Source organism: Manis pentadactyla, chromosome 4 (genome assembly GCF_030020395.1).
Source record: "Manis pentadactyla isolate mManPen7 chromosome 4, mManPen7.hap1, whole genome shotgun sequence".
Taxonomy (NCBI): Eukaryota; Metazoa; Chordata; class Mammalia; order Pholidota; family Manidae; genus Manis; species Manis pentadactyla.
Window position 1 is genome coordinate 141,162,705 of NC_080022.1, and position 22,686 is coordinate 141,185,390.

Consider the following 22,686-nt stretch of genomic DNA (forward strand, 5'->3'; position numbering starts at 1 on the left):
CAGCATCTTTCAGATGCTTGGAGAGGATTTCTGCCCTGGGTCATGGGACCAGGGTGGGATGTCCCTTGTTTCATGTTGTCACTCTTCCTAAACCCCTTCCTGTACACTTTACTGGTATTCCACTCTCTCAGAGTGGGCTTGGTCATGGAATGAAAAACCTGGTCCTGTTCCCCATCAGACTGTGAGAGAAAATTATTTTATCACTTGGCTGTCCTCTGGCACTACTGAGCTCAGGGGGCCTGGGTCTGACCAGCAGTAATGAAACCCTGCACTCCCTCTCCTTGCCCAGGCGCTGGAGAACTTCCTGAGAGAAGTGGTAGGACTGAGCGCATTAGTGCAGTGCCAGCTTCTCAGTCACTGCTTGGACCTCGTTACTCCCTCAACCCCTACTGCATCCTTCCTCCTTTTGAAATTCCTCCATCAATGATGATTTATAGTGTTTCTATTTTCCTCTGCTGCTTCCTTAATAATTGTATTTCTTCTCTAGTTTTGCAAGACAGTGGTCAACAGGAAAGCCCAGCAGCTCCACCCTCCTGAGTGACAGGCCATCTTCGGACTCAGCCTTTCTGTGCCCGTTCTTCAGGCAACTTTTGACCCCTTACTGTAGCTAATTCTAGATGCCCTTTAATATTGTGAACAAATAGACCGTCTGGTATTATGAAGCCCGCGTGTGCAGGAGCCTGCTCCTCTGAGATATGTGGCGTGTAGGTTGCTGTGTTTACAGCTCCTCCCTCTCCAACCATTGTGTTCTCAACCCATTTCTCTGTGCCCTCCCATTTTATTTCCAAGTGACATTTTTAGTCTTTCAAAATAGCTGCCTTTTGTGATGTGGTGATTTAAATGATTTAAGTTGGTTTGTTTTCATCCTTGGGATAAACAGAGGCATTTTGCTTCCTGGGCAGATATTTGCAACTTTTGAGTGCTCACCTGGGGAGAGGGAATGAGTTAGAAACAGTTTTCTCCCCAGTTCCACAGGAATAGCATTGTGGCTTCCTAACTCTGGCCTCTGCTCCCAGTAACCCACTGTTAAAGTGCTCTAGACACCAAGGAAGTACCCAAGGCCAGCAAGTCTCTGTTTTGAAAATTTAACTAATACATATAACCCTTGCCCCAGGCATTGCATCTCTGGTCACTAGTCTTAGGAACACCTATGGCTTCTCGACTCTTCTGTTGCCCACCCTTTCTGAACTTCTGTAGAGCCCTTAATATACCCGAATCAACACTCCACCTGGAGGGACCTGTCCAGTGTGGCCTGTAGAATTGAGTCTGCCCCACATATACTAATTAGTCTGCCTCCTGATGAGCTCTGTATGTCCTCACTCCTCTTCCCTTTTGGGCTGGTGCTGCCACACAGCAATAATCCTCTTTTCTCTGTGCTTTCATAGATTCCTGTCCTCTGTCTTTGAGGCTAGTCAGGACACAAGAGTCCTGATCTTTTCATGCTGCACAAAATGAGCATGCAAAAAGCTTTTTTCCCACCAGAACATGTTCCCTCTTATCTTCAGTTGCTGGAAAGGAATTTGGGGCTGGAGAACTCAGCTCGTCCTGCCCCCTGCTGAGTTCTGTCCTGGACAATCAAAAGCAAGTAGTGATCACAGTACCAAGTCTACCAAAGGAAGCAGTTGAGGAAGTCCAGGCTCCAGGGGCACAGAAGCTGCCAAGGGCTTCAGTTCCCCGCAACCTGGCAGAAACTGATTATGCTTTGGGAGAAGATGAAATAGCAGCGGTGTCACCCGGCATTTCCCAAACCTTGAGAAGCCTGTTGGCAGAATGTGCAGTGATCCAAGCCCATGCTGGCTGGGGTGCAGCTGCTGCTGAGAGACCAAACTCTCTGCTAGGGGAGTGAGAGAAGGATGGGAAGATTTATTCTTGTTTTTGTTGGTTTATTTTGCCTTACTCATTTCGAAGTGCAATAAGGGAGTGTCTCACAGGAGTGTTACCTGTGACATCCTGATGGATGCTTCCCTGGGGCCCTCCTGGGGCAAGGGTAGACAGACTGAGACCCCTCAGCATGGTTAGCTCTCACCTTTATGGAGGCCTCCTTGGGACCAGGAGGGGGCCTATTACACTTTTCTTTTGTCTCCTTACCTTGTGGGGTCTAGATTAATGGATCTGAGGCAGTTCAGTTGGTTATTAGTATCCCAACTGTTGGTAGCATTTATTTGATTGGGAAAGTTGAAGGGATATTCCTCCTGGAGAAAGAATGTAAATGTTTTCCTATACACTCTGTATTAGCTATAATTATATTTGTGCTTAAAGCTTTCCCTTTTTCATTCATTAACTAAGTTAAGTCCAGATGTGGGTTATCCTGGGAGAAGCAAACATATTCAAAGCAGGCAGTTGTTTATATGGTTTGAGAGTCAGCAGATTAAATCAGTCTCCTTCCTTCAGTTCTTTTCTGCTATCCAAGCATATCACTCTAGCTGTAGTGGGGCCTCATCTTTATCTGCCTTTTCTCTGGCTCCTCCCACCTCCACCTGCTGCCCAGTTTGAAAGCATCCACATGAGCTGAGCTAGAATTTCCTGAGGTCAGCTGGATCTGGGACTCCAGCCCACATAAACCTAAGGAGAACTGTCCCTGGTTTATTCCATCCCCACGGATAGTGTTGCTGCTGGGCAACGGTGTTGGCTTCTTTTAAGTACCCCCCTTCCCTCTTCACCCACCCCAGAACTGACTAGCACTCTGAGTGGCTTATGATGAAAGGCTCAGCCCCAGGGGTAGTCCCTGAGGATGTGCCATGCCCTTAACAGCAGCTGTTTCCAGGGTCCCAGTCCCAGCTGGAAGCAGCAGTGCCTCTTTACGGAGGCTGCTGGGCTCTGGCCTTCTCTGGAGAGAGGTCAGGGACAGGGTCAGTATTGTGGGCATGCATCTTCCCAAGTTCTGTGACAGTCTCTACTGGGACTCCTTGACTTATTTTGGTTGGTTCCTAGTGCTACTTCTTTTACACATACACTTTGTAGAACTGATTAGATTACCTTGTTTATTTAATGTGAGTTTGTGCCTTTTTGTCTCAATCTTCCAAACAGGTATATTGGGAAAAAAAAGCAATCAAATAAAATCCTAGACAGAGCTTTCTGGAGTCCAGCTTATTGATGATGTCCGTATGTCTACTTTACAGTTTAGATATCCTCAAACTCTTGCTGATGTCCCCCAACTTACCAGGAAGGATTGGGAAAAAGTAAAAGATATCTCCAGAATTTTTCACAGGTAGATTTCTGTATATTAAGTCATCCCCTTGTCATTTCACTTATGCAAACATCACATATTATAAAGTAATTTGGCCATTTTCTACTGGCAGTAGTTCCTTTTGCTTTTTCTCTCTTCCTTGCCACATCTCCCTCTTTTTCCCATCCTACCAAGCAAACATTTAGAGTGGGAGTTCTTAACCTGTGAACCTCATGAAGCTTGTTTGTAAAACTGGGCACACGTTGCTGGGGAGTCATGCTTGCATCAGGTCCTCAAAGCACCGTCCTCCCCCTCTCAAAATAAGTTAAGACTGAGAACCAGTGACCTGAAGAAAATCATAGTCAACCTTTGGTAAATAATCTCACGTTTGGCTATAAAATAGAGGCAGTGACTTTTCATTCCTTGACGGTTAGTTTTCTAAAAGTCCAGGAACCCCCAAACATCCAATGTGTGTGTAATAGGTAACCTAATGAGTTTGAAAAGCGAAAAATACTTGAAAACGGGAATGGAGAACTCAGAATGGAGGAGCTCAATGACCAACATGGAAGAGATTACCTGTAGTTGAGGGCAAGGAGCAGACGCTGCAGGCAGGACAGTGGCTGGTTGCCCTCTCCCGGCCCCTTTGGGCCGCGGCGTTAGGCAGGGGAAAGGAGACAGCGCAAAGGTCAGAGACCTCAGATTCGGTACTAGGGGAAAGGGGTGCGGCCCGGGATGCTCGCGGGGGCTCGCCGGCCACCCCCAGCGGAAGACAGCGGCTCCGGGCCGGCCCCGCGCGTGGCACCTTGGGAGCTGCGCCCCCGCACGCCGGGCGGAGCAATGATGCGTCGGGTTCTGATCACACCCAGACGCGCCTCTCCCACGCCCCGATCCCCTAAGCTGCTTCGCTCTCCGCCTTTCACCGTTTGGCGCGGCTTGGAGAATCCCGCCTCTTCCCCGAGGCTCCACCACCCGGAGGTCTGCGTGCGGTCAAGCCCCGCCTCTTATGGGAGCCGAGGCGACGGATGAGAATCCGGAAGAAAAACAATTGGGCGAGGGCGAACGGGTGGGGACTTGCTGCCGCAGGGAAAGCGGTTGGACCAGGGGCGCGCAGACGATGGCGGCCGTGAGCCCGCGGAAGCCGGCCGAACCGAGTGGCAAGAAGCTCAGGTGAGGAAGGCGGTTGCGGGCGGGCTGGACTTCTGCGAGCGGGGTCTCGGCCGCCGACCCAATCGGGGCTGCGGATCAGGGGCAGAACCAGACGGGGAGAGAAGTGATCAGGCCTCCAGTGCTGCTTCTAATTCAGAGGCCCTCCCACATTCTCCCAGGTCAGTGTCGAACAGGCTGTGTTGGGTCAGGCGGCCGAGCTCATTTCCTCCTGGGGGCCCCAAGCAAGTGTTCCAGTTGGATTCCGAAGGAAGCAGTAGTGTTGGGCTGCTTGTAATTAAAGACCTAGCAAAGCATTCTCCTCTCAGCTCTACAGTAGAAATATTGTTCTTATTTTTGGTCAGCATATACATCATGGGTTCTGCCTGATTCCCTTGTTGCCGCCTGAAATCCTAAAGCAGATTTAGATAAGATCTTTCAGTGAAGTTGTATAGCCTGGTCCCTTGCACTTTAACAAGGAACAACGCTAATCACCAACTTAGTGCAGGTCACGATGCAAGGATTTGCTGCCTAGTAGTTGGACCTGAGAGTGGGAGCAAGAAACGCCGACTTTTGCTCTCCATCCAATTGGAGCAGATCCCTGGGAAAACAGGGAACCTTGAATAAGAGGGCGGCCTTCCTTAATCCTGTTGGACAGCAGAGGGAGATCGTAAACAAACGAAGCACAGAACCTCTGGCTCAGTGCCTGGAAGGTGGTTTGTATTGTTTTGTTGATATTCATAGGGAGCAGAAGTTGCTTTAAGCCGGCTAAGAATTTCTTCAAGTTGTGCTTTTTAGAACATGGACTTCCAAGAACAGTGTCGAGTTGAGAAGAGGTGTTGTGAGACATCCTGCCCTTTTCTCCCACCTCTCCCACTCCCCATACCCCTTCCCGTTCTAGATGTTCCACTGCTGCAGGCCCTCCTCGGCATAGTGTACCTAGAACTCAACAGGTTAGGTGGCTGTCCTGGGTTTCAGCAGGTTTTGTAGCCCCTGACTGCTCCGTTCTCAGCACAGTCTGGGGTCACCTTGGAGTACCGCTGCAACTACTCAGTTGAAGGAGATCTGCAAGTGTCTCCTTCCCCGAGCTTCTGACAGGATCCAGTGTTACTGAGAGCTGCTGATCTAGTTCCGTTGCTTCTCTAGGGCTTATAAGAAACTCAGATGGAGGATATTAGTCAACTGATGACTTTTCCCCAGCGAGGGCAGACTCTTTTGAGAGATGCCAAGAACCTGTCGCTGAGAGTCTTTTCCTTGGGCTCCTTGAAATGCTTGGTGGATTAGATATGCTCCAGGAATCTGGTAGGAAGGAGTGAGGAAGGGAATGCGGTGGTGTTCTCTCTGTTATTTTTTAAATCCCTCTGTCTTCTAGTGCTGAGGCGTCTCACAGGGTGAAAACTGAACCTCCAGAATCTTTCTGGTGGTCTTAGGAACCTAAGGTTGAGGAGTTGGGGGAGGGAAGTTGCCGACTGAGCCGTAGATGATTGCTGAGCTGTGAATGGCTGGTGGGATTAATTTCTAACTATCCTCCCCTTTCCCAAACCTTCTCTTGCCTGACCCCAAAACCTTTGGGCCCTTTGGCAGCTTTCCTAGTGTGAGCAGCACCAGTGCTGCCAGGTATGGGCAGCTGTGGGCCTGCCTGGCAAAGCCAATCCAGGGTGGGAATTTCCTGCTTCAGGGGACAGAGGTGAAGACAAAGGGCTTGTAGTTCAGGGCCCCTGTCCCCACCACTGGATGCAGAAACTCGCACAACCCCATTGTGATTGCAGTGGGCTGTAGTGCACCAGTAGCAGGCCTAGGCCCCTGTCCATTACCCAGACAAGGTCTTATCCTCCTTCTTCATAACTTCCCTTTGCATATCTTCCACAGCATACATGTTGTGACATGGAACATAGCCTCTGCAGCACCCCCTTTAGACCTCAGTGATCTGCTTCAGCTGAACAACCAGAACCTGAATATGGACATGTATGTTATTGGGTAGGTATCTTACCAGCCCCCTTCAACCATCCTTGTATCTTGAGATCAGGTAAGCATGATCAATCCCAAGCTGTCCCTGTGAGGAACTGTGGTAACCTGTCCTCCCTTGCCCTGGAGTCTGCAGGCTAGGAGCTTTCAGCCTGCTTCAGGGCCAGTCATTGTCTCTTGTCCCAGGTCAGCAGTGGCAAGGCGTTGGTGATTAACAGCCAGGGGAGGGAGAGAGCATGGTTGTGAGAATCCAAGTCTTGAAAGTCTGCTGAGGGTGGTACTAAATATCTGTGACAGGCAGTGCCCTCCAGGCCATGGGGAGAGCCTCTGACCTTGGATGGGCAGTTTGCAGGAAATGAACTGTGGAATCATGAGCCTCCTTTTTGACACTGCCTTTGAAGACCCGTGGAGCAGTTTCTTCATGGATGTGCTTTCCCCTCTGAGCTTTGTCAAGGTAACTTACAAGTTCATGGGCATTTGGGAAATGTGTGTCACCTCTTGGGAAATGTGTCATAACCCCCAGTCCTTTGGTCTCCCACTCAGGCTTTCATGCTATGTCTTATTTGTTTGAAGGCCTAAACCTCAGTTGCACCTGGTTCCCCAGAACTCCTGCCTACCTTGTGTCTTTTCCAGGTAGCTGGGGCTAAGCCAGGACTCCAGGGATTAGTTTAACACTTGATATTTTTCAGGTTGGGAGAATTCCTCAGGGAGGTGCAGCAGGGCTTAGTAACACCTCAGTGCCTACCCTGCCCCCAGCCTCTAGTCTCTTCTCACATGCCCAGCCTGAAGTCTGCATCCAATAACTGCTACCATTTATCCAGTGCTTACTAGATATTAGGCATAAATAAACTCTACACATATTAAAGTCTTAACGACTCTCTTGAAATATGGGTATCTTACAGCTAAAACAAAGACTCAGAAGTCACACAGGCTATCTTGTATTTGAATCCAAATCTTTTGAATTTCATAACCCATGTTCTTAACTACTATACTTTACTGTTATGCTGTTGAGCTCTAAGGCTGACAGCTAGCTTACTAGTATCAGAGAGTGTACTCTGATCATAGGGCACATCCACCTCAAATTCTCAGGGACCCAGAGGTTAGGAGAGAGGAGATGGGTATGGGGGAAAACAGTTCTCATTCTGAAGGGCCAGGATTTTTTGAGGAATCTTTAGACCATAGAAGAATCCACAGGAAGCTTCTAGATTGCCGGATCATCCCCTTTCGGCCCTGCATACCTGGGGAATGAAACACACTCCCATTCAAATCTCTTAGTTCTGTGCTCCTTGAAAATACCAGAATTCCTCTGCTCCCTTCCCTGCTTGACTGGATTTCTTCAGAATTAATTCTGTTATCCTAGTTTGCTTAGGGTGCTGAGGCAAGAGCTGTGAGCCTCCAAAGGAGGACCAAACTGGGAGGAGGGAATACAAGATTTGGTCCTGCTGATGAGGTTAGAAAAGGCCAGCCTCCCAGCCCTTGGCTCCCTCCGGATCTAACTCAGGCCTCTTCCTGCAGATCATCTCAGAGGGCAGAACCACTTCTCTGTCACCACCCACTCCCTTCTCAAGACTTCCTTCCCTCCTTGCACCTCAGCTAACTGGAAAGGGATTGGTAGAGTGGAATAGAGCCAAGGAAATGAGCTCAGCTTGTGGCAGGGAGACAACCCATGCTACCCATGCGACTGAGAGGCCAGCCTAAGGGTCTGGCACCCAGAGCAGATGACCCTCCTTCCCCCAGAGCCCTGCTTGCAGCCTGTTCCTTTGGCAGAAGTTTGCTAGCAATAGCTTAAGAGGCAGGGGGACTGACCCCCTTTGTCCCCTCCAGGGCTCCCAGCCACCTCCCTTGGGCCCTTCCTTAGCTCCTCCTACTTCATTTCCTCCAGCACAGCTTCGGCTACAAGCCTCCAGCCTTTCCCCATAGCCCCACCCTTTCTCCCAGTCTAAGGCTTTCCTGCCCCACCCCCACCCCATCCTCCCACCACCCCTCCCCCATCCCTGTTCCCCACAAAGTGGCCCAGATCTGCTCTGTGTTAGGATTAAGCTTGAAAGTCTCCCTTTGCATTATTAAATCTGCTTGTGAATGGGAGAGACCAGACCTGTGGGTGGAGGGTGGAGTTGAGCCCACACCTTAGTAACCTCTGCCCAACCACAGGTTCTCATGCCTCCCTTGCACAGTCCTGGGTTGGGGTTCCCCCAGCTTTGACGCCTCCAATGTGCCAGAGCTCCTGGCCTGTGAGATCAAGTTTCATAATTCCTGGAAGGCCCCCCGCACACGCTCCCCACCCGGGGATTTCCTCCTTGGCCTCTGTACCTCACGCTCCGGAAACAGCTACTCGGATAGTGGGTGTTGACAACCTGGAGCTGAGAGAGAGGGTCACTGGCTACAGCCCATTCCCAGCCCTCTACATGGCCTCAGAGAGCAGGGATTTAGGGAGTCCTGGTCCTTTGATGCTGTTGTCCAGGTAGTCCCACTGATTCCTCAGTCTCCTTGTCCCTGTCCTTCATCTGCAAAACGGACAGTCGTTCCTCATGGCACTGGGGTTGGTGTGAAGTTGAAATGCAATATGAAGCCCTTCAGTAGATGGCAGCTATTCTCCCCAGTTTGTGAACACATCCCTCTGTGCTGCCTTCATGGTCATCCAGCTGCCCATGGTCTGAAATTATTTTGGGGGGCTTTTTTTTTTTACTGTGCTATAATGTAGAAATCAAGTGTACAGTCTGATGCATTTTTATACATATGCAGCCATATTATCATCAGTCAAATGAAGATAGAGAATATTTCTAGCACCCTAGAAGGCTCTCTCATGTTCCTATGAATTTACCTTTAAGAATCCTCAAGCCAAAAAATAATAGCTGTCAGTTAATCCTTTAGCATCTCTGATATAGATTTTTGCTTTATCAGTGAGAAAACAGGCTGAGAAACTTGCCCAACATCAAATACTAAGAGCCTGAATTGGGATTTGAACGTAGATCTGGCTAACTTGGAATCCAGTGTCCTCAGCCCCTGTCCTGTCCTGTATGGTGGCATTCCTCTTGGAGGCCCTGGCCCATGCAGGTGGCAGTCTAGAGTACCCATAAGACGTCAGGAGGGCCTAGGCATATATGGGGCTGGGGCTGAGGAGTCAGTTCCTTCATGATGGCAGGGTGCCTGGGCAGCCTTGTCTTCTCTCTTCCCCCGTAAAGCCCAAGAACAGAAACTGAAATTTGCTTAGCTCCCAGAATGCATCATTTGGCAGCTAAGGGGACCAAAACTCTGAGACCCTGGGGCAAGGCATCTGTGTGGCTGAGGGCTCTGTAGAGCCCCAAGCACAGGGCTTGGCAGGTACACACTCAGCCTGTGCAGGGAAATGAATGATCATTGCCCTCTCTGTCCTCTAGGTCTCCAGTGTCCGCATGCAGGGGCTTCTCGTACTGGTCTTTGCCAAGCATCAGCATTTGCCCTTTGTCCAAATCCTCACTACTAAATCCACCCCCACTGGCCTCTTCGGTTACTGGGTAAGGAAGAGTCATGAGCTGGGAGGCCAACTATCACTGGGCTTGAAGGGGCTGGGGACTTTAGAGCTGGGCAGTTGGAAACAGGGGCAAAAAGAATATTAGCACTCTGTCTAGGCCAGTGCCCTGCATACCCGCTCTCCCACCTCAGTGGGGTCCTTAGCATCCCTGAGACTGCAGGCTGGGTGAGCTGCACCCAGTGGGTGGAGGGGTCCCTCTGGTGAGACATCTGACCCTGGGAAATCCTATGGGAAGTGAGACCATCTTCCCTCAGTCCTAGGATGGGAAAAAAGAGTTGTGTCCCACACTTCTGCCCACCTGTCCTCCCAGGGGAACAAAGGGGGCGTCAGCATCTGCCTGAAGCTTTATGGTTACTATGTCAGCGTCATCAACTGCCACCTGCCCCCCCACATGGCCAACAATGACCAGCGGCTGGAACACTTTGACCGGATCCTGGAGATGCAGAATTTTGAGGGACATGATATTCCCAACATCCTGGACCATGAGTGAGCGGGCAGTTGCAAACTGCTGCCCTGCCCTCTCCCCCCTGCCGGCTCTGGCTAGCTTACTCTGCCTGGTCACCGCTCCGTAGCCAGAGGCGGTTTGTGCTGTTTCCCAGCCTCTCCCAGCCTCTTCTTTGATGCCTCATCTGCTCTCCTATCCAGCTTTGCCTGCCTGGGGTCTGGGCCCCTCCCTTTCCCTGGCTCTTCTGTTCTGCCTAGAAACCCTGGACACCTCTGAACATCCAGAACCCCGTGGTTACTAAGGTCACCCAAAGAGCTGGTTCTCAGCCTTACCTGATGGCTGGTTGAGGGAGAGGGAAGGAGGGCTAGAGCCTGCTCCATATTTGCCACTTGCCCCTGAGGTCTGGTTTCTTTGGCTTAAATGATGGGGCCATGAGAACAGTTCCATTGGGCCCATGCCTTTGTTGTCGCCTGATCCTCTCCCAGCATCTGGCTTCTCGCTTGCTCCTTCCTGCTTTTTGCTCTTCAGCAGCCCCTGGAGGGAGCGGGCTGAGCCACCTGTTGCTCCTCCCTCCTCTGACCTCATCACAAACCCTCAGTCTGCCTCCCTTTCTTTCTGAAGCCTCATTCTCTGGTTTGGAGACATGAATTTTCGGATCGAGGACTTTGGGTTGCATTTTGTTCGGGAATCCATAAAAAATCGGTGCTACAGTGGCCTATGGGAGAAGGATCAGGTATCAAGTGAGGGGAGGGTCCCTGGGGTGGTCTGAGCCCATGACATAAAGTGTGGAGAATGCTGCTCTTTCCCAGGCTTCCAGAGTCCCTGTTCCCAGGCAGGGAGGAACCTGATAGGGCTTCACACTGTGGGTGGGGTGACAGTCTGTTAGGGCCTCCTCTTCACCTGGGGAGCTGGGGAGCTGCTGGGTGTGCCTTAGAACAGGGAGCAAGAAGGGCTTCAGCCTGCCACGGCTCTGCACCAGGCACCAACCCTCTTATATCCCTGTCATCTTCCCCATCCCCAGGTTTGCTTGTTTCCTGGAGGATGAGCTACCACCCCACTGAGGGATCCTGGCTATCCCAACCTCCCCTCTAATACCTAATTGCTAGTGGCTCTAAGAAAGATGGAATTTAAAGCCTGGTCCCTGTAATCCAAGGACTGGGAAATGGCAGGCAGCTGGCTCCCCTGGGACTGTGGGGTAATGTTTGCAGAAGAACTCAGCTGTTTTCCTCAGGGTGGTGGTAAGGTGCTGAGGCTGCCCCTGGGGAGGTGAAGTGGTGTCACTCAACTCTTGCCCCACCACAGTGGCATGTGCTGATCCCTCGAATGGGGTGTGGTGCTGGGCCACCGGGCCGGGACTTCTGGGAGATGGGACTCTGCCTTTCTCGACAGCTCAGCATTGCCAAGAGACATGACGCACTGCTCCGGGAGTTCCACGAGGGGCCCCTGCTCTTCCCACCCACCTACAAGTTCGACAAGAACTCCAACGACTATGACACCAGGTGAGGGGCACCAAGGTCAGCCCACCATGGGTCCTGGATTAGCCAGTGAGGAGGAAACGGGGGCCAGAAGGCCTGGGGATCAGATTGTGTGGCCCTAGTGGCAGTGGGAGCTGCCTCAGAATAGAAGTGTTTGAGAAACAGAAATAGAGACCATACCTTTCAGGAGTGGTGCCTCCTGCCTCCTTCATGAGGTACTGTGGGAACTGTCCCACATTGTCCCCAGAGAGAGCAGAGGGGAGCCTGTGCTGGCAGGGATGGCAGTTGGGGTGGACACTGATTCCTCAGCATCCTGGAAACCCCGGCTTCAACCCCCCAGGGCTTTCTGGTCCTTCCCAGACCGGAGGCAGAAAGCTTGGCTCAGCCAGTCACTGGTTTTAAGTAGTCCACCCCAGCTGTGAGGGAGTCGGGTGCCATTTAGGAAGATAGTAGTAGTCATCACGGGAAAGGTTTATGGGCCGCAGTGTAGACACAGAGCATCCGGCACAGCTACGTGGCTTTGGACAAGGTACCTAAGCCTCCATTCTGTCATCTATAAAACTGAGGTGATAACAGTGTTTGCCTCACCAGTTGAGGGTGGAATGAGATACACAGGTGTGTAGCCCAGTGCCTGGCACCCCACTGCCCCTGTTATTTTTAAACTCGTGTTCTCTGGTGGTAGATTTACTGAAAACCTTCCTAAGAACCTGAGAAAGGGCAAGTAACCTCCCAGGCCAGGGGCAAATGTGGCTGTGGCATGAGGTCGCTGGCCCAGTTTCGGGCAAGGACCCTCATCTCATTGAGGAAAAAAGAGAACCCCTTACATGTTAGGGGGCTTCTGGTCCAGCTTCTTCATTTGTTCCTCCCAGCAGGACTGTCTTAGGAGGAAGGTAGGAGGTAACTCCAGAGCAGCCCGGGCCCCTGGGTTTTTGGGGGAAATAGGGATCTCCACAGCCATGCTAGGGCAGGAGGTAGAGGTATGGCAGAACCACAGAGTCCCCACCAAGGAAGGGGAGAGCATGAGCCATTTCAGGAGTGTGGAGCAAGATGGAGTGGGGTCACAGCCAGGGCAGTGCACACAAAAAGAGGCCATGAACCCTGGAAACAGGGTCCAGCCCGGGCAACAGAGCAGTCCAGAAAGGAGGTAAGAGGGCAGGCTTCAGTGGCCCAGGGCCAGTCTGCCAGCCAGCTATTGGAAATGACAGTCATCATGGGAGTTTTCAGATCTCTGTAGGACAGACTGGGACCCTCTACCAATTGACTTCAAAATTTCACTTGCCAGCAGGAAGAGAGCTATTGACAGACCATGTGGCCAAGTGGCCCTTTGCCCTACCCCCAGGTATGGCAGGGAAACCACCAGGGCACTGGAAGTCATTGCAAACAGCTGGGCCTGGGCTGGAGCTGGCAGGGACTGAGATTGGGTAGAGATGCTCAGAAATGTTAAAGGACTTTCCCACGTGGCTCAGCCTAGTTACTGTGGAACTAGGGCTCAGATCTCATTCTCTGGGCTCTGTGGCCCATGGTACTTTTGTCTAGCCCCAATACCTGTCCTCCCAGCAGCAGCAAAAAGGAGGAGGGCAAGATTGGGACAGCAAAGGCTTGCTATGGAGGAGACAGATACTTACTTCCACAGAATAGATGAAATCGGAATTGTGATTGGCATCATTGAGCATATACCATGTGCCAGGCATTGTGCAAAGGGCTTTGCCTGCATTACTTCACTTAATTTGTACCAAATCCAGGCACTATTACTGACTTTCTTCAAATAAGGAAACAGAATTTTGGGATATCTAAGTAAGGTTGTAACAAGTAAGTTATTGGGCAAGAATTGACTAAAGTCTGTGTGACTGCACACCCGTGCACTTCACCTTGCCTAGAACCCAAGAAATGAAGGAATGTCTGCACAGGAATTGTGGCAGGGAGGGAAGAAGTGGGGAACATCATAATCGAAATACTCCTGGCTAGGGCCAGAGGCAGCTGGGGTTTCCCGTGGTGGGCAGGGCCTGAGCCCCACATAGGGAACAAAACATTCCTGTCTGGTCAGATTGTTGTTTATCCTTAAAAATCCATTCAGACATCATCTCTACTTAGAAAGCCTTCCCTGATCCCTCCTCATCTCACTGAGAGTTCTCTCTTGCCCTTATGCTGTCTGCAAGCCTTACACACCCCATGCTTTTAGTGTTGCTTTTAAGACTTAGTGTAGCATTCTTGCTGGACTGTGAGTGTCTGAAATAGAGACTGGATCTATGACTATCCCTGGTATATAGCATAGTGCCTGGCATAAGTTTGAATTAGGAGCCTGACAGGACAAAAGAAAAAGCTTGGTATTTAAGGAGTAGATAGTCTAGTAGAGGGACCTGCCATGCCAAGAGATCCAAACAAGTCCAGGAGTTGACTGACAGAAGATTCCAGAACTCTGTGGAAGTTCCAAAGGAGGCTGAAGTGAGTGGCAAGGAGGAAGGCACCTGAAGCCAGGAGGAGTCAATCAGAGTTGTCAGGGAGGCAGCAGAGTCTGGCAGAAAGAAGGGCAGGCATTCCAGTAGGTCAGCAGCCCTGATGAGAGGCCCCTGGAGTGGAGCCTGACCCAGCTGTACAGAGTGGCGGTGAGTGAGCCATGTGCACGGCGTGGTGCACAGCTTTGCCCAACCGCAGCAGTGTCCCTGAGCCAAGATGTAATGAGAAACGAGGTCAGCTCCATTACAGGGGAGGGTGAAAGGGCTGAGAGCGGGAAATCCTGTTAAAGTCAAGGATTGTAATAGGGTTTTGTTACAGTCAACATGAACGCAGTCAGCCTCCCCGCTAGACAATGAGCGGAGGATGTTTTGATCAATTTAGTCAAGATTTCATGTCCAGAGTTCAATGAGATGTAGAAGCCATCTATAGGGAGCCAAACAGAGAAGTGTTTTCCGACCCAGAAATGGAACACATCAGTACTTTGGGTCAGTAAATTGGCTCAGTTTTCAGAGCTACTTGGTTTTAATTTTTCAAAAGTAAAGACACACTAATTTCCAGAAACAGTTCTTGCACTCAGTCACACCATTGAGCCAAAAAACATTAGTGAGGCCCCATTCTGGGGTCGTACCCTTTAAGACAGTTCGGTTGGTGGGAGTCTGCCACAGCAGGGAAAACTGGAGGGGACAGTGGAGTGCGGTGGAAGGAGCACGGACCTCATAGCAGATCTGGGCAAGCATCCGACTTCCACCTGGACAGAGTGACCTCTCTGGACTTCAGCATCTTGTAGAAGGAAAAAAATGTGACCTGGAAAATTTCTTCTGATGTTGGAAGGATTGGACCAATCTGTGAGATACCTCTCACAGTGCCTAATACATTGAAGAACTCCAATTTTAGCTGGTATTACTATTAGAAATAGAGAACTAAGGGAATATGTGTAATATGTAATTTGCACACATTGATTTTGTTTCTTCTCTTTGTCATACAAGCTCCTCAAGGACCTTGTCAATCCTGTTTATCAGATCCCCAGTTGCCTGGTGTGTAATAAGGGCTCAGTAAATCTTGTTGAAGAATGAACAGTACAGGGGCCCAGTGATCAGCCTAGGCCATGCTGTGGGAGAGGAGGAGAGGGAGACAGGCTGAGAGGCGCTGAGGAAGGAGGAGAACCAGGCTGTGGTTGGAACTTGGGGAGGATCCTGACATGCAGCGAGAATGGGCTCTGAACCGTAAGAGGGAAGCTGGGGAGAGGGAATGCTTTGAAAGGGAGAGGAATATATTCATGTGGGTCATTACCAAGTTTTAAACATTGCTAGGCACTGACCTTCCCAGATTCTGAGATTCAGTGTCTGTAGTCTCTGGAGTGGAAGTGCCACATTCTGATGTCCTGTGGACACCCCTCAAAAGGGTGAAAAGTCAAAAGGAACCCCAAGCAGATGTGTGGTGTAGCCAGTTACCACTTCTTGACCACTCCCTTGACACGCCTTAATTTATGCAGTCCTCACTCTGGCTCTCTGAAGTAAGTACTGTTAACACCTTGTCTTAGAAACTGAGGATATAACTCAGAAACAGACAGATGGAAGAGATACATAAGACAAGGTATGTGGAGAGGGCACGGAGCTTCCGTGAGCTGAACGCACCACTCTCCCCAAATCTCCAAGTGTCCACCATCCCAGAACCACAGAGCTCTTTAACAGGACAGAACCTTCCCCCAAACAGTCTCTGCTTCTAGAGTCAGAGTTCACCACAGATAAATGCCAGTTTGCCTTTATTACTAGAAAACTATATTGCTGTTGAAGTGACAGCAGGGTGTTGGAAATGCTTTAAAGACTTGGAAGACAAAAGTAGCATTTCAAACTGATTCGAAGCATATGAAACTGTATACATTATGATTAAATGGATATTTTTGAGGAGAGAGATTGAACGCAGGGTTTTCTAATTGGTATTTCACAAGCAGTTGTTCGGTACCTGCTGTGTGCCAGGCTCTGTACTAATGCTGAGTCAGATACACAGGAGACCCCCAGAGCCAGCCCTTGCCTTCCAGGTCCACACTGACTGGGAAACAGAGGTACAGGACAGGCATACCTCGCTTTGTTGTGCTTCACAGGTACCGCGTTCTGTTTTGTTTTGTTTCCCAATTTGAAGATTGTGGCAACCCTGCAAGTCTGTTGTCACCATTTCTTCAACAATTGCTCATTTTGTGTCTTTGTGTTTCATTTTGGTAATTCTCACAGTATTTCAAACTTCTTCATTAGTATATTTGTTGTGGTCTGTGATCAGTGATAAAACTCACTGTAATTTCAGGTGATGGTTAGCATATTTTAGCAACAAAGTATTTTTCAATTAAGGTATGTGCATTGTTTTGTTAGACATGATGCTGTTGCACACTTAATAGACTATACTATAGCATCGACGTAAATTTTATATGAACTGGGAGGCCAAAAACTTCACTCAGCTTGCTCTGTTGCGATACTGGATGCTGACTTTATCGCAGTGGTCTTGGAACCAAACCCATGATACCTCTGAGGTGTGCCTGTGTAATGTAGAGATACTGGTTTAAAATGTGTTGGAAGCAGAAAGGGGAGGTCAGGGATGGCTTTATGACAAAGACAACATTGCATTGGGCCTCTCCCTGAGAAATGTATTCCAGGCTGCAAAAACTTCCAGAGTAAAAGTCCAGAAGCTTGAGAGAGCTGGCAGGGTGGGTGGGTCTGGGGGCAGCAGTGGGAGATAAGGTAGGACAAGGGCATCAGCCTCCTGAGAATGCTTGGGGGCTTGAGCTTTATTCTGGAGGCAATGAAGACTCCTTGAAGGTTTAAAATCAGGAACCGTACCATCAAGCTTTACTACTCTGCACTGACTCAAAACCAAAAGGGAGGAACCCAGAAGTAGCAACTCCTCCCCCTAAGCCATTTCAGGACTGGGGCTGTAAATGCCCAGCGGGTCTTAGAGTGTGCCCAGATGCTGCTAGGGCAGGGCTGGGTTAGGAGTCAGAGACTAGGACTCTCTTGGGGCAACTACGGTCATGTAGGGGAGGAAAGCAGTCTTGTCTCCAGGGGCTATAGGGCCTCTCATGCTCCTCAGGGAAGCTAGTAAGTGAAGAACAGGCGGGCAGTCTCAATTGGCTCTGGAGAACAAAGAATCCTAGTAGCCAGTGTCTGTAGAGAGCTTAATTTGTACCAAACACTGTGCTAAACGTTTGTGTTTTATCTCATTTAATTATCTCAGCAACCCTCTAAGGTGACAATAAGTGACTACCATTGTCTCCATCTTACAAATGGGGAAACTGAGGCCTAAGAGAGGGTGGCCTGGTGATGAAGAACACCTGCTGTGTGGTCATGCCACCTGGTCTTGAATCCTGGCTCCACCAGTCAGTAGCTGTGTGACTTTGGGAAAATTACTTCCCCTCTAAGACTCATTTCTTCACCTGTAAAAAGCAAAATAAACGGTGTTAACAGCAGGTGTGTGGTGAGCATTCCCTAAATGCTTCCCCTTCCTTTCTTAAGGTTGCACCTTTAGGAAAGGAGAAGCCAAATTCAAACCCAGGTCTGTCTGAACGCCAAAATCCCAACCTTTTTTCTTTGATCTCTTGCTGTCTTTGTTCAAAAAAACAAGAAAAGCTTTGAAATGGAATGTTCTGGAACACAATTTGATTCATAGAAATACAGATTAGACTGGCGTCCCCCACTGAGTGTCTGAGGAAGGCCAGCCTACTTTTGGTTCTGTTGGACACCCTCCTGCCGGCTGCTGTGCCGTGCTCCAGTTTGCCCAGGGGCTTGTGGCTGCCGACAGACCCTGGTGCAGGGTTCCAGCAGGCTTGTGGGGGCACCTGTTTGCTCTCCTGCCAACCGTTTCTTCTCTCCCCATTCTTCCTCTTCCTCACCCCTCAGTGAGAAAAAACGCAAGCCTGCCTGGACTGACCGGATCCTGTGGAGGTTGAAGCGGCAGCCCCAGGCCAGCTCCCATGTCCCCAGTCAGCAGGCCTACTTCTCCTTGTCTCTGAGAAGCTATGTCAGCTACATGGTGTACAGCATCAGTGACCATAAGCCTGTCACCGGCACCTTTGACTTGGAGGTAAACTTCTGGGCTGCCCAGCACTTGGCAGAGAAGCAGCCGTGCTGAGGCATCATCCCCAAACCCTCCAGCCCTAGTGTCAGCAAAGCCCCAGGGAAAACCCTCAGAGGACTTGATTGTCTTTCCTCCCGGGTCAGGTATCCTAGCCCTTAATAGCTGTTGATGGCTCTGTCTGTCAAAAACCCTTTGTGACTAGGTTTCCATTTTCTCTTGGTCCTGTCCCTTGGGGCGGAACTCCATTATGCTTATTACATACTATGTGAAGTAGGACTGACTGACTTGTCCTAAACCTATGTGGATGAGATTCCAAAGTGAGCTCCCTCTATCATTGTATCTCCATCTAATGACCAAGGCAGTGTGGCCCTTGGACCTGCTGGATGCCCTCCACCTTCGCTTCTTTTACTGGTTTGTCTTTATACCCTGATGTCCCTCCATATGCCTGTAGCTGTTCTCACTAGACACCCCCATACCTCACGTCCTGCAAAACTGGATTTGGGCCTTTGGGTCAAGAACTTTGGAGGCTTGAGAGCAGTTGCTTGGCTCCTTTCTTAAACCTGTCAGTGATTCCCTGCTCTCCCCCACCCTCTCCTGTCAGGACTTGGCTCTCTGCATGGTTACTCACCAGCCCTCAGCCCCATCTTCCCTGGCAAGGCCGGCCACCTCCAACAAGCCTTTGGCCCTTTCTCTGTCCAGCTGTCTAGCCCAGGTCTGATACTTTGTCTGGGCAGCCTAGTGGAATGCCATGCCCACCAGGCTGTGTGCCCATCCTACTCCACAACCCGGACATGGTATAAGGGCATAGGAAGGACATTGATCTCAGAGAAGGGAAGGATGCTATTTTAATCCCCTTCCCACCCCTGCGTGTAGCTGAAACCATTGGTATCTGCCCCCCTGATCACCCTGTTACCCGAGGGCCTGTGGACCATGGAGGACGACATGTTGATCAGCTACTCGTTGTCCGCAGACTTCCTGAGCAGCCCCTGGGACTGGATTGGACTGTACAAGGTGATGTGGTGGGTGAGGCAGGGAACCTGTCAGCCACACCCTCTGGTTTATTGGTCCTGAGGGTTCACAGGAGCTAGGCACAGACTGAAGAGCTGGGCCGTATCCACCCCATGGTCCTTGCCCACCTAGGGACTGACAGTGAAGGGGAGGAGGCATACAGTGTAACAGCCAGCCCTAGGAATGAGACCATCCTCTCCTTCGGACTTGCTGAAGTCCTGTGTCCTCCAAGACGACTGACCACCCAATCCCCTCTTCCACAGGTGGGGCTGCGCCACATCAATGACTACCTGTCCTATGTCTGGGTGGGGGACAACCACGTCTCCTCCAGCAGTGGGCTGTACCAGGTACCTGCTCCTCTGCCTAAGGGAGGTATCCCACATCTCCAGCAGGGGGGCTTGCCTGAGCACTCCTCTGTCTTCTGGAAGGAATAGAGGGCTAGAAAACTTGTGGCAGAGAGCTGTGAGGAGCCCAGGGCAGTGGAGCTGAGCCCATTCCTGTCTGTGTCTGTCCACCCCCACCCCCCTGTCCAGGTATACATTAACATCAGTGATATTCCTGAGACTGAGGATCAGTTTCTCCTCTGTTATTATAGCAACAGTCAGCATTCTGTGGTGGGGATGAGCAAGCCTTTCAAGGTAAGCTGGTGGGAAAGGGAAGGGTATTGTGGAGGACTGGAGCCCTTTGTCAGTTCCCCATGGCCTCCAGACTAGGAGTCAACCCGTCCTGTGGAGTTGCATCAGTTGAGGAATGGGAGTGAAGGAAAGGTGTGGAGGAAAACCTGCTCTTCCCCGGCTACTCACTGCTGTTTCATCCCTGCAGATCCAGCCTCGTTCCTTCTTGGAAGAGGACCCACTGGGTGAAGCTCAACCACAGATCTGAGCCGGGATGAAACTAGATCCAGGGTGGAGGCCAGAGCTGGCAGCCAGCTCTGCCTACCACTGCCAGAAGCACTGGGGGCCCAGCGCAGCCGCCTGAGGAGGCAGCAGGTATCCTCCACCGCCCAGGGGGAGTTCTAGCCACACTCCTTTGCTCTCTCCAGTCCAGGTCTCTGGAATCGGCCACTTAAATACAGGGTTTTGTTGCTGAGATGTATGTGGAACAAGCTAGTTTGTTAACAGAGAAGACCTGGGGACAGTCCACCGGATGTAGGAAGGACCCTCCAGCCAGCATCTCATTTCTTGATTTTCCCCAAACACATACTTCCCAGTCCCGCCCAAGCAGGCCTGCCAGGCACATGCCCCATCTGGCACAGGCCTGCATTCTTGGCACGCCATCCTTGACCTCCAGCTGCCTGGGACAGAGAGATGCTCACATTTGTACAGGCTCTACAGACTGGTTGCCACAAGCAACACTGGGTCCCAGGAGTCTTGGCATCTTACTGCCTGTCCCCTCAGGAATGGGCAGAGGGTCTGGGATCCCTGTTTTCAGCAGAAGCTTGGTATGACCAAGTGGGCAGGATGGAGGGGCCTCTCCAGCCAGGCTCTTAAGTAGAGGCTGTGGCCAGGTTGGTGAATGTCTTTGTGCCAGCACAGCCCTCCCTGCCCCCACGGAGTCTGACCCAGGAAGTTCTAGGACCTGAACAGAGATTGGACCCAGGTTTGCTTCTGCTGGTGGGTCTGGCTCCATGCTCCTAACCTGCTCTCTTGTGAAGAGGTGGCAGGAGGTAGAGGAGCTATGGCTACAGGCGTTTCCAGGGCAGTCTGTGCCTAATTGAGCTCATCTGCTCCTACCCTTGCCTGCAGTCACTTGCCAGAAACCTGCCCTCTCTGTGGACTGCTCTGGGACCTAGAAGCAGGGGCAGGCAAAAAGGAAAGCCAGGATCAAGTTGTTGTGGAGCATCTGGTCCTCGGAGTCTACAGAGAGCATTCTCCAGGTGCTGTGTGGTCATGGCCTGGCCCTCCCACTCTTGCCTCCAGCCACTGGTGACTCAATGGCACGTCTCCGAGAAGACCCTCAGGGAGCCTGCTCCGTGACTGCCATGCCTATCCTGCTACCTGAGACTGATGGACCCTCCAGTGGCCCTACGTTCCAGACTCCACCCTGGGAGCCATGTGTCCTATCACAGACTGTCCTCCTGGCTCTGGCCGGCCAAAGCTGTGTTCATTGTTTTCTGTGTTGGAGGATAATTAGAAGCAAGGCTTTCATACTTGTGTGTGGCTCCTTCATGGTAGTGGTGGGCAGGGGCACATGGGGATGAGCCCTTGCTAGCCTCCAGGACAAGGACCCTGTAGATCCAGACTAGACTTTCTGTGAGGGTGGCTGATGTTGCACAGATGGGAATGGAATGAGATTCTGGGACTGTGGCCTTCTGGGTCCCTGGCCCATTTGGAGCATGCCACCTATGCCGTTGGGCACTCGGTTAACTTGCTGCTCAGTAGAATGCGTTTCTTGGAACTGACAACTCAGAAAAGGTGTTTCCTTTGCTCGTGCCGGCTCGTCCCTTCTCACCAGCCGCTCCCTCATGCCTTAGTCTCAGCCTTGGTCCTGAGTTAAGCTATCCAGAAATGTCACCAGCTTTTCTCTCTGCCCAACCCCCAAGACCCCCAACCCCAAGGTCCCCAAGTAACTTGTGTTCCTGCCCCAACACATGTGCACCTGAGGAATCCTGAACCCTTGCACTTGCCCGCCTCTCCTTGCACACCCATCATGGGTGCTGCCGCATAGCGCCCTTCACCTGGCAGGAAACCAAAGCTCAGAGAAGTGGCATGATCCCCTGAAGTTACGCAGGCAGCTGTGGTGTCAGGCAGGACCAGAAACAGGAACGAGGTCAAGACCTGGGTTTGAATCAGTTCCATCTCTACCCACATAGGAGTCTCAGTTGGTCTGTAGAATAACAACTGCTGTGCCTATTCACAAGAGTATTGTGAGAAAACAATTGCAAAAACCACAAAACAACGCTATACCTGCCTCATTCTGAGTAATGTAGCCCTGGGGCTAGATCTTTGGGTTCCTGACTCCAGAGGTCCCACACCCCATTTCTGCTTGTGGGGTGCTTGTCCGCCATGTGCCACCCTCCCCTTCCCGCTTAGGTCTTCACACACTCCTACCATGCCTCTGGTTGTAGGGCCCTTCTCACCAGGGAGGGGTGAGTCCAGCAGTGAGTGAGAGGCGGGAAAGGGAAGGGGTAGTGCTCGCTCTCTTCTTGGCCCCAGTCAGGATATGGCCGCTCTGGGCCAGCCCTGACCTGCTGGGTGGAAACAGGAAATAAGTGAGACTTGGTGTGTGCGCAGGGTCTCTGCGCCTGGCTCCATGGCTGATAAGGGCCATTGTGTGGCCACCGGGGATGAGCCTGCCCTGGATAGATGTGCTTCCCGGAGGAAGGAAGGAAGCTTTGCTGGCCTTTCCTGGGCAGGGGCCGAAGCTGTGGGAGAGAAGGGAAGGGTGCCTGGGGGTAAGGTGCCTGCCCTGGGCAGTCAAGGCCAGTGCAGGCCCAGTGGACTCCACCCCTCCCATG

General features: G+C 51.1%; 2 protein-coding genes across 11 annotated transcripts in view; both read left to right on the top strand.

The window, feature by feature from the left end:
* PITPNA (phosphatidylinositol transfer protein alpha) overlaps positions 1-3,071 on the top strand; it is a 34,579-nt gene extending 31,508 nt beyond the window's left edge. Inside the window, exon 12 of the mRNA XM_057501069.1 lies at positions 488-3,071. The gene's annotated coding sequence lies outside the window, so the exon portion shown is untranslated. The remainder of the gene's footprint in view (positions 1-487) is intronic.
* Positions 3,072-4,169: 1,098 nt separating this feature from the next.
* On the top strand, positions 4,170-21,378 carry INPP5K (inositol polyphosphate-5-phosphatase K). 10 transcript variants are annotated; one of them, XR_008997204.1, is made up of 13 exons: positions 4,170-4,333; positions 6,179-6,286; positions 6,620-6,728; positions 9,652-9,768; positions 10,096-10,271; positions 10,852-10,963; positions 11,533-11,729; positions 18,044-18,227; positions 19,095-19,232; positions 19,493-19,576; positions 19,763-19,867; positions 20,052-20,218; positions 20,975-21,378. XR_008997204.1 is itself a non-coding variant. In XM_057501062.1 (12 exons), exons 1-12 carry the CDS (start codon positions 4,170-4,172, stop codon positions 20,109-20,111), a joined length of 1,554 nt encoding a protein of 517 aa, XP_057357045.1. In that variant the 3' UTR covers positions 20,112-21,378. The 10 variants fall into 10 exon arrangements, 9 of the variants coding, with proteins under 9 accessions (XP_057357045.1, XP_036762102.1, XP_057357044.1 ...); XM_057501062.1 differs by having other exon boundaries at positions 20,052-21,378; XM_036906207.2 differs by having other exon boundaries at positions 11,620-11,729; positions 20,052-21,378.
* Positions 21,379-22,686: the final 1,308 nt, after the last annotated feature.

Coding starts and splice junctions, on each gene's coding strand:
- INPP5K (XM_057501061.1), top strand. CDS start 4,170: ATGGGAGCCGAGGCGACGGATGAGAATCCGGAAGAAAAACAATTGGGC. Junction 6,729..9,651: donor CCCCTCTGAGCTTTGTCAAG/GTAACTTACAAG, acceptor TCTGTCCTCTAG/GTCTCCAGTGTCCGCATGCA. Junction 10,272..10,851: donor CCCAACATCCTGGACCATGA/GTGAGCGGGCAG, acceptor TTCTTTCTGAAG/CCTCATTCTCTGGTTTGGAG.